Consider the following 11,741-nt stretch of genomic DNA (forward strand, 5'->3'; position numbering starts at 1 on the left):
AAGCACCATCCGAATGTACTCTATGCCAGTTCCTCCCGATTGGCTCCTGTGCTAGTGGCATGTAAAAAGCACCATCCGAACATGGTTGATGCCATTGGAAATAAACACTGACCCTATTGTGCCCTGTCATCGTCGTCATCATTTAATGTCCGTTGTCCATACTGGCATGGGTTGGACAGTTTAACCAGGGTTGGCAAGCTGGAATGCTGCACCAGGCTCCAGTCTAATTTGGCATGGTTTCTACGGCTGGATGCCCTTCCTAACATGCCAACCACTCCAAGAGTGTAATGGGTGCTTTTACGTGACACCAGTATCTGCCACAACTGCAATTTTTACTTGGCTTGATGGGTCTTCTCAAGCACGACATGATGCCAAAGGTCTGGATTTTTAAATTGATTAGCTAATACATATGTATGTATGTATGCATGAGTAAGTATTTATATAAATAACTATAGTATATATGTTTTTCTTTCAGACATGACCAATGCTGTTGTGAATGACTCTCTTCTTTCTCGCCGTATTTCCTTCAAAAAATCATTGAGAGAGTCATTCCGGCGCTTAAGAAAATCCCGTGCTAACAGACGAGAGAAAATGAAAAAAGAAAAATGGTAGATAGTACTTCTTTTTGCTTTTTTAAATTTATCAGAATATTTATGATGCTTTTAATTTACAAGAAAAGACTTTTACTTATATATTTATCTTTGTCAAATAAACATGCATATCTTAGAGTTTCTGATATCATCATATAGTCTGTAGGTATATCCTATCTGTTAATATCATATTTGATTCATAAATTAGCACTCCTATACATTACATGTACACACATACACACACATCATTGTCATCATCATCATCATAATCATCATTTAATGTTCCCTTTTCTGTATTGGCTTCGGTTTGACATTTTGAGAAGAACAGACAAGCCAGAGGGCTGTGCCTAGATTCTACATCTGCTTTAGATTGGTTTCTGCAGCTAGATGCCCATTCTAACACCAACCACTTTAACAGAGTGTACTGGGTGCTTTTTATGTGGCACCAGCACCAGTGAGGTCACCAAGCACCCACAAGATACTGAGTTGGAGGAATAACAAGCTATCATAGGAGGACAAGGGCAGGTATCTTGCTGAGAGAATGCATGGTTTGCTCACTTAGAGTGAGAGAGGTCCAGATACAAGGGGGGTATGAGAGAGAATCCGAAAGATGCTGGCATAGATTAGATGATTTGACAGAATCTGGCAGGTCCAAGAACTGTGTTGTGCTATACTGTCTTCTTTGGCATGATTGCTACAACCAAATGCCCTTCCTAAAACCATTCATTTTAAAGAATATATTGGGTACTTTTTTTCCTACACCAGCACTGGTGAGGCCACCATGTAAATCACAAGACTAAGATACCTTTCAACTGAGTGGGACTACAGTTAAGAAGGCGGCATCTTTATACTAAGTGTTTAGAGATTAACACATTAACTGCCACATGTATCACTCGTGGTTCATTGCAAACTTCATGCAAACATCTGTATGCATGACTTTTGGTACAGTTTTTGTAATTTGAGATGATATTTTATTCTGTGTCTTTGACATGGTTTGGAGAATATTTAAATAACATTTGTGCTAAATGTTAAAGTTTAATTATGAAATATTGTAAAAATGCAAAAATATTGCATTTCCTAGTTATTGAACAGTATGCAGCGTGAGCAGAAATAGGTGGCATCACTACCAGTGACACCACATATTTCCAGCTAGAAGCCATGGCAGTTAACATGTCAAAGTATGGATGGACTGGAACAGGTTTCTTACTGTAGAGATGATACACAGCTTCTCACATTAATCAAGGGTAGACGAGAGAAAACAGTGTGGAACAGGAAAGGGAGGTAAACATGGGGGGTGGGTGAGGTATTAGAGTGGGTCCTCAATGTACAATAAGTTGAGCCAAAGTGAATGGGGACAGAAGATATTCCTGCATGAGAAACAAGTTATTTCACCAATCATATTGATTGATTCACATCATTATTAGATTTTGTTTTATAAAGTGGAGATATTGTCTTGAGCATGTCCCTTCATTACTAAGCTTCTACTTCTAGTTGCAGCAATTAGTTTTGTATACATTGTTAATGTTTTTGACTCATTTTTCTCAAATTTTGTGCTTTGTTGTTTTGTAAGAAATCGGTTTGGATGCCCAGTTTATTATCATTTACTCAATTACCATCTTTTCACAACAATAGATCTGTTCCTTTCTCTTGTTCTCTTTTCCGCTTTGCATTCTTCAAGACAACAACGCTGGGGCCATGCAAAGCACCCAGTGTTTGGTAGTCAGTCCAAATAGCATCAACACAGGGCTTGAGAGGATTTTTTTTTAGTCTTAATGATGGCAAGTACTGGTGCCTTGAAAAACGTGCTCAGTACAGTCTGTAAAGGGGTTGGTGATAGGAAGGGCATCCAGCCATAGAAACCCTGCCAGAAATGAGACATTAGAGGAAGGCATGGTTGTTGAGCCCATTGAAACTTGCCAAACTGTCCAACCCATGCCAGCATGGAAAGCCGACGAGATGATGATGATGCTGGGTTATATATACCAGATATTTCAGAAATGAGGCAGTATTAATTCACTACTTTAATATTAAATACTAATTACCAAACCAACACCTATTGCTTGACTGGGGACTGGAAAGCCAGTGGCTGCACCAGGCTCCAATCTGATCTGGCAAGGTTTCTACAGCTAGATGTCCTTCCTAACGCCAACCACTCCGAGAGTGTAGTGGGTGCTTTTTTACGTGCCACCAGCACAGAAGCCATACAGGCTTTATGCTTTCATGGATTGGATGCACTAGGTTGTGGCTGATTTTCTTTGGCTGGATGCTCTTCCTGTCATCAACCCTTTCCTGATTCCAAGCACAGTAATGTTTCATTATAGTCAGACAGGCTTTCTCAGAATATTGGAAAAAGCCCGCATTGTTAAGACAACGAGACACAGACACATGCTCACATTCTACAAACATACAATACATATACGATGGGCTTCTTTCAGTTTCTGTCAACTAAATCCACTCTCAAAGGGACTTGCCCATGTTGTCTGTCAAGCAGTGAGACTGATCTCAAAACCATGTGGTTGGGAAGCAAACTTCTTAACCACAGAGCTATGCCTGGGTCTACAACTAGCAAGAATTCATCATCATCCTTTAACATCCGTCTTCCATGGCGTCTTCCAAGGCGGCGAGCTGGCAGAAACGTTAGCACGCCGGGCGAAATGCTTAGCGGTATTTCGTCTGCCGCTACGTTCTGAGTTCAAATTCCGCCGAGGTCGACTTTGCCTTTCATCCTTTCGGGGTCGATTAAATAAGTACCAGTTACTCACTGGGGTCGATGTAATCGACTTAATCCATTTGTCTGTCCTTGTTTGTCCCCTCTGTGTGTAGCCCCTTGTGGGTAGTAAAGAAATAACATGGTGTGAATATTAACATACCTAAAAAAAAATATAAGTAACAACTAGGATAAATAACTTGGTTGTCATCATCATCTTTTAACATCCGTCTTCTGTTCTGACAGGAGCTGATAAGGCAGGTTCTCTGCGGTTGGATCATCATCATCATCATTTAACATCTGTTGGCCATGCTGGCATGGGATGGACAGTTTGACCAGGGCTGGTAAATTGGAAGGCTGTACCAGACCCCAGTCTGATTTGGTATGGTTTCTATGGCTGGATGCCCTTCCTAACGCCAACCACTCCGAGAGTGGTTGGCGTGCCATTTGCGTGACACCGGCATCTGCCACGACTGTGATTTTACTTGGCTTGATGGGTCTTCTTCTCAAGCATGACATAATGCCAAAGTTCTTGGTCGTTGCCTCTGTGAGGCCCAACACTCGAAAGGAGCTTTTCATGTCTCCAGCATTGGCCACTTTGCCTCCGTGAGGCCCAATGCTTGAAAAGTGCTCTATACATGCCACTGGAACAGATGCCAGTTACGTGTCACCAGCATCAGCCATGGTGCTAGTAATATTTAATGTAATGAGCTTTTGTTAAGTTAATTGAAAATAGTTATACAGCAATTAGCTTCATGACTAATTTATATTTGAATTATTTTAGCAAGTATGGCTAGCAACTCTGATCATATTCTCATCATCATCATTGTTTAATGTCTGCTTTCCATGCTGGCATGGGTTGGACAAATTGACTGAGGACTGGCGAACCAGATGGCTGCACCAGGCTCCAATCTGATCTGGCAGAGTTTCTACAGCTTGATGCCCTTCCTAACGCCAACCACTCCGAGAGTGTAGTGGGTACTTATGATAGATGTACAAAAACTAACGTATACATATTGGTGTGAATATTAGTGTACTTAAAAGATATCAATAACAACTGGGATAAATGACTCAGTTGTTATTATTCTCGTTTAACATCCCCTTTTCGATGCTGGCGTAGGTTGGATAGTTCAACAGGATCTGATGATCCAAAGGGCAGCGCCAAACTCCAATGTCTGTCTCGGCACTGCTGCTATTGTAGGATGATCTTCCTGATAGCAACAACTTTACTGAGTGTGGGCTGGGTGCTTTTTTTTTTTTTTTTTTTTTTTTTTGTGTGACACCAGTGCTAGTGAGGTCACCAAGTAACTTGCAAGACAAAGAAAAGACTCTCTTTGACTGAGTAAGGTTTTTTCACAGAGGGAAAGAAGAAAAGACGGCTTTGTGCCACGTGTTCAGAGGCTGAAATATGAAAGAGGGACGGGAACAAGTGCCTTGCATTAGAGGCGATGCACAGCTAACCCAGCAGGAAAGGGAGAAGAGACGGTGATGAGATATCGGGATATACCACCATCCGAGTACAAGAATGTGGCTAAAGAGTGAATAGGGACAAAAAAAAAAATCATGGTTGGCCGGGTGGATGGTTAGGTTTACAAGAGTGTGAAAGGGGGGTGACGATGGTTAGAGATGAGGACAGAAGAAAAAGTAGTAAGAGTTGCAGAATAGTTCATTGTTTTAGATCTGTTCTAGAAAACATTGACTTTTCTTTTCCTAATTCCAATCTTAGAATGTGTTCAGATTGTAATGTTTGCTAATTAATTAATAAAAGAAGAAAAATATTTAATTTCTCAGAATTTGACAGTTTGAAGTTAGATGGGGTTTTTTTTTTCTCATGTGTATCTGATATCATCAGCATCATCATAATCACTTAACATCCATGTTCCATGTTGGCATGTCTGTGTGTGATTTGATTTCCTTTTTTAATTTTGAAAATTTCTTTTTTTCTTTCTGTTGCATCTTGTCTTTATTATTATATTCATTTTTGCTGTTGTTGTTTTTTTTTGTCTTTTATTCCCTTTTACACCTTTGTTTTTTTAAAAAAAAAAAAGAATATTTGACCTAAAATGGTGCTAAAGCATGTTGGGAGAACATGTGGCTTTCTGTGTTGTTGCTGCTGTTGTTGTTGTTGCAATGTTTATTATGCTAAAATGTTTTTCCAGGGCCAGGCGAAATAAACGAATGAATTGGTATGTACAGTTCTCCCTCTCCCACCAAGCTTCACTAACTCAAAAACTCCCTTAATTTCTATTTTTCATTTATAATTGCTTGTCAACTCGACCTTCCAAAACTCAAATGCCTGTTTTATTATTTTAGTTGCATGCTGTTAATATGTCCATGTTACAACTAGATCTATATTAATGTTTAGATAGCAATAAAAAAAAAACACATAAAAATATTTCAAATAATTCTTTGAATGGGTTAAGCCAGTCTGGAGCAGACTTCAGCTAGTGGGACTTTCTTAATGGCATGCCTAACAAATATTTACCTTGAAATCTTTTCAGTAGTGTGACCTACATGTTGATGTGCCATGTCTCATGTGGCCTGCTTCATGAAAATGGTTGCCCATGCCTGGGTTACATCAAAGACTATGTTTTATTATTATTATTGTTGTTGTTATTGCATGCAGTTGTGGGAGTTATTTTGGTCTTCTGGGTCTATAATGTTGAGGTCATCCAATTTTGGTTACTTGGTTACAGATTTAATATCAAATGTTAATATATGTTATAATGTCCACATGTGGCTTGAAACATTTTTAGAAGTTTTAAATTTTACTGTTGATTGCCATGGATACGAGAAGATTCCAATTGATCTCACCAGATTCAGTATCCATTTTATTCTTTTGTGCAGACATTAAAAAAAATAAGTGCTTTGCTGTTGACATGGTAAATACCTGTAATTAGTTAATTTCTTATAATTCTTATCATTTTTTATGAGTAAAAGACACAGGTGTGGATGTTGCATTCCGACCAAATGGTTTTGGATTCAGTCCCTGTGTGTGGTACCCTGGGCAAGTATTTTCTCCTATAGCACCAAGCCAACCAAAGCCTTGTTACACACACAATGGATTTCTTTCAGTTCCCATCTACCACATTCGCTCACAAATTTGGCTGGCCAGAGACTATAGCAAAAGGCCCTTCCCCTAGGTGCCACACAATGAGACTGTACCTAAAACCATTGCGATTGGGAAGCAAACTTCTTAATGACACGGCTATGACTCTGTTTCATTTAATTTAGTGATTAGTTACCAAAATTTCTTCTGCAAGTGTCCAAGGTTTTAATCATTGAGTTGAAGAATTTATGAAAATATTTGAAGAATTTATTTAGTGAAAAAACCTTGTCATAATTAAGGTAGTGTTGGAACCTAAATTAACACAAAACCTTGATGGACGGTTTTAGTTTAGATAAGTTTAACCCTTTCGTCACTGTATTTATTTTGAGATGCTCTGTTTTTCTCTCAATTATTTTAAATATGACAAAGAATTTAGTAAAATAACTTAGTTATCAGCTAGTGTTAGGAACATAAATTATGACTAAGGTTTGGTGGAAGATTTTAATTCTGAACTTATGTAAACAAGACATTTGTACTACAGAGCCAGAAGTGGTTTCAGCCGGGTTAGTAACGAAAGGGTTAATCCTTTAGCATTCAGATTGCTCTATCAAAGGTATTCCTTATTTATCCACATTGTTTTGAATTAATCCCACTTTTTCTCGTAGATCAAGGTTTCAATGATGTGGTTTTTACTTTTTAGAATGACATTGTAATGTAGGTGTGGGTGGCCAGATCTGGATGGTTTGAACATAAAACCAGCCGGATTGGGCTAGTTTGAATATTTTGGTTGGATATTGCCGGTTAAACACTAAAGGGTTAAAACAGGAAATTTGTATCAAAGAAACAGAGGTGGTTTCCAGCAGGTTGGTATCGAAATGGTTAACCTGTTTGTTACCATATTTCTGTTGAAATTCACTTTCTTTATTTGAATACATTTTGAAAACAACAAATAATTTATTCAGTAAAATAACTTTTGTTGTAGTTAATCTAGTATTTGTTGCGTAAATCAATACAAAATTTTAATAGGTCTTAATTTAGATAATTTTACAACGGAAAGCTTATATCATCTAACCAGGGGTGGGTCACAGGGAGGTTGGTATCAAAAAAGTTATAATTTTTTTTTTTCTTTTAAGTAGTTGAATTATTATCACTAATTAATCTTACTAAACAAGCACACCCTTATTATATCCAGTGATGCAGTATTGTTTCTCCTGATGTACCTTAAACGCATTCAACACATTGCATTTAATGTAATCCCTGTGTGGTTTGTTATTTAACAATGGTAGTTGTAGTAGTAGTAGTAGTAGTAGTAGTAGCACTAATAGTTTTGTGTTGTAGTAATATTACTTTGGATGAAAGATTCTACATATCCAATTATTTCTGTGTAATAATGTGCTCAACGATTCACAATTAAAAATTTTTTCTTTCTTGTTTAATTTCATTCGTTTGAAATTCCCACAAGTCAATAACTCTTAAAAGGATTAGCTTAACTTTGATAATGTGTGTGCCTATGTATCTGTGTGTGTGTGTGTGTGTGTGTGTGTATGTATATATATATATATATATATATATATATATATATATATACGTATACGTCAAACATAAATTAAAGACAGAACACAAAGGATATCACGGTACACGTGTTTCATACACATACATACAGGGTGTCCATAAGTTGCCTTTACAATTTGATGTCTGGAAGTGTGGGATTTGTAAAGATATTTTATGGATACCTTGTATATCTGTGTGTGTATGTGTGCATGTGCACACTTGCCTACATGCATGTATGTGTATTTGTTACTGTATTTCACACACATACAGAAGATGTTGTGTATTATGTATACTGTTTATGTTAGTCTGCCTGGCGTCCTCCTAATCTCGATTCTATTGCATGCTCCAGTCTTCTTCAGAGTTCTTGTGCTAAATTCAGTTGTATTGGACACCTGAAGAAGGTTGGCGCATACAAGAGCCAAAATATCTAAAAACAAAAATCAAGATGAAGTGAACACCAGTCAGACCAACATAAATGGTTTACATAATTATAATTTCCTCACTTCACAAATATAGAATTCTAAGATGTTCTGTAATGAGTGTAAATACTGAACAGGATGGGGTAGACATTTTATATTCCAGCATCACCAAACAGGAAATAGACAAAGAAGACACAGCGATAATGTTTATTATTGCTTACACCATTTTCCTTGTACACATTAGTGCAGTCCATGGCAACGGATCAGCAATTGACATGTGGTACTTCCATTATGAAACCTAACACAGTTTTAGCCATAATCGTTTGTTTGTCATTTGTCTATTCTTTCATGCTACGTGGAGGCGCAATGGCCCAGTGGTTAAGTCAGCAGACTCGCGGTCATAGAATTGCGGTTTCGATTCCCAGACCGGGCGTTGTGAGTGTTTATTGAGCGAAAACACCTAAAGCTCCATGAGGCTCCGGCAGGGGATGGTGGCGAACCCTGCTGTACTCTTCCACCACAACTTTCTCTCACTCTTACTTCCTGTTTCTGTTGTACCTCTAATTCAAAGGGTCAACCTTGTTACACTGTGTCACGCTGAATATCCCCGAGAACTACGTTAAGGGTACACGTGTCTGTGGAGTGCTCAACCACTTGCATGTTAATTTGACGAGCAGGCTGTTCCGTTGATCGGATCAACTGGAACCCTCGTCGTTGTAAGTGGCGGAGTGCCAACATTCTTTCATGCTAGCTTGGGTTAGACGTTTGTGTGTGTGTGTGTATGTATATGTGTATGTGAAAGCGTGTGGCTTAGTGGTTAGGGCGTTCCGCTCACGATCAGTGTTGTGTCCTTGAGCAAGACACTTTATTTCACGTTGCTCCAGTTCACTCAGCTGGCAAAAATGAGTAGAAGTACCTGTATTTCAATTGGTCAGCCTTGTCACACTGTGTCATGCTGAATCTCCCTGAGAACTACGTTAAGAGTACATGTGTCTGTGGAGTGCTCAGCCACTTGCATGTTAATTTCATGAGCAAGCTGTTCCCATATTAGCTGGGACTCTTGTCATAACTGACGGAGTGCTCCCATCCTATTTATATATATATATTTCTCTCTCTGCTTATTTTTGTGTTTCTTTCTGTCAAAGAGTGTAGGCTTGAAACATAAGACTTTCTCACTTCCCGAGCGTTAAATCTATGCATGTACTATTTGTTTACACACCCATCTTCATCTTTTTTTTTTTTTGTAAATTCCAACTATAGATATATGTATATATTTATATGTATATATATATATATATATAGATATATATAGATATAGATATACAGATATATATTTATATGTATATATAGATATAGATATAGATATACAGATATATATATATATATAGAGAGAGAGAGAGAGGGAGAGATAGAGATATGTATCTATAGATAGATATATGTATATATGTGTATATATAGATATATGCTGGACAAAATGCTTAGTGCCATTTTGTATCTTTGCGTTGTTCAAATTCTGCCGAGATTGATTTTGCCTTTCATCCATTTGGGGGTCAATAAAATAAGTACCAGTTGAGTACTAGGGTCAATATAATTTAACTACCCGCCCCTTACAGAATTGCAGGCCTTGTGCCAAAATTGGAGGCCATTGTTATAACTTTGATTGTGTCATGCGTTTTACCAAATTCTTCCGAGTATAACTTTTCATCTGAGGTACCAGATGAACCCACACTGTGGCTAGAAAGAAGGGCATCTCTGTTCAAATCCCTACTTTACCAGGACTGATTCTGGAAATGTGCCAAAAATGCACAAACATTAGCATTAATGGTGGTGACACAGCATGGCTACTGCTTTTTGCTGAAACTGAAAATAGAATGACTAAAAACCAACCCAATTGCCATGTTAATTGGTTATAATTGATTAGACTGTAAGAGAAATTAATCCCAATTTTAATTTTAAAAATTTGCCTTTGATGTACATAGGTCAAGAAAACTTGTTCTGTTTTGTTTTGAGTCCGTTACCCTCTTGTTTGTTTATTTGCATGTTACAGAGTTCATTACCCTCTTGTATATTTACATGTTACACACACCCACACACACACCATGAATATCAGAAGGTATGAGAAGTGACTATATTCAGCCACTATTCATCCTTGGGATTACAGATGATTCACAGCCTTCAGTTTGTATTATGTAATGTGTAGAATGCATATTAGTGCAGGCATGTTGATATATAATATTTCACCCTGATATCATTACTACATGAAGAAGGATGCTAAATGGCCTTAATCGCAATTTTGACAAATGGTTAAACACACACACACACACACACACACACACACACACACACACCATAATCATTGCCATTTAACGTCAGCTTTCCATGCCAGCATGGGTTGGACGATCTGACTGAGGATTGGCAAGCCAGGAGGCTGCTGGATGCCATTCCTAACACCAACCACTCCGAGAGTGTAGTGGGTACTTTTTACATGCCCCTTGCACGGGACCAGTCAGCTGGCACTGACATCGACCAGGCTCGAATGGTGCTTTTTATGTGCCACTGGCACAGGTGCCAATCAGGCGGTACTGTCATTGGCTCACCTCTCATAACCCCTGACTTTTTATATACTCCTCATGAAATCATTTCATTGGTCGGATCTCCTGCATTTCAACTGCCTGGTACTTTGTATTGTACTCTTCTGTTTTGGATTAGCCATGTCCTCTATAGGAGCTTTCTGTGATAGCCACACAATTCTCATCATTGTCATCGTTTAATGTCCATCTTCCATGCTGGTATGGGTTGGACAGTTTAACAGGAGCTGTCCAGACTTTGACTTTCTGTTGTGGCATGGTTTCTACAGCTGGATGCCCTTGCACTTTACAGAGTGCATTGGTTACTTTTTACCATATCAGGACAATTACACCCGCCTCATTGGACAATTCCCCCGACAACAACTACCTCTTAGGATGACTACTCTGCTTGGTTAATTATCCCCTCCAATAAATTAAGAAGTTTTAAATCATCATCTGTTGTCCAGGGGGTTGGTCCCAGACTCGCTTTTTACATGTCACCAGCATATGTTTACCCTGCAAATCTATATACAGCCAGGTGAAGGTGCATGGCTTAGTGGTTAGTGTTACAATCCCAAGTGCAAGATTATGGTTTCAATTCTAAGATCGGGCAGTGCATTGTGTTCTTGGGCCAAACATTTTATGTTGCACTCAGCTGAAAATGGGTTTCCCTGTGATGGACTGGCTGAGGAGAATGTTGGTCTCCTGCCCACTTAGCCAGTGGGGTGGCATCGTTTGAAAGCTACAACAATGCGAGCATGTGCACTGTGGCTATTGGTGTATGACAACATCCGATAGCCTGGTCCATACAGTGATGTATTTAGTCTGAAGAAATGACTGGTGTTGGTCAAGACCAAT

General features: G+C 38.6%; 1 protein-coding gene across 13 annotated transcripts in view; it reads left to right on the top strand.

Annotated features, from left to right (window-relative positions):
- The window catches only part of LOC106880445 (lethal(2) giant larvae protein homolog 1), a 150,402-nt gene that overhangs the window by 80,991 nt on the left and 57,670 nt on the right, over positions 1–11,741 (top strand). For 7 of the 13 annotated variants that reach the window (XM_089354388.1, XM_089354383.1, XM_089354389.1 and 4 more), the window contains exons 16-17: positions 476–608; positions 5,457–5,483. In XM_089354388.1, coding sequence (XP_089210514.1) covers positions 476–608; positions 5,457–5,483 — 160 coding nt within the window. The remainder of the gene's footprint in view (positions 1–475; positions 609–5,456; positions 5,484–11,741) is intronic. The other 6 variants (XM_089354391.1, XM_089354386.1, XM_089354392.1 and 3 more) reach the window with 1 other exon arrangement.

Source organism: Octopus bimaculoides, chromosome 6, assembly GCF_046866305.1.
Source record: "Octopus bimaculoides isolate indiv1 chromosome 6, ASM4686630v1, whole genome shotgun sequence".
Classification (NCBI taxonomy): Eukaryota; Metazoa; Mollusca; class Cephalopoda; order Octopoda; family Octopodidae; genus Octopus; species Octopus bimaculoides.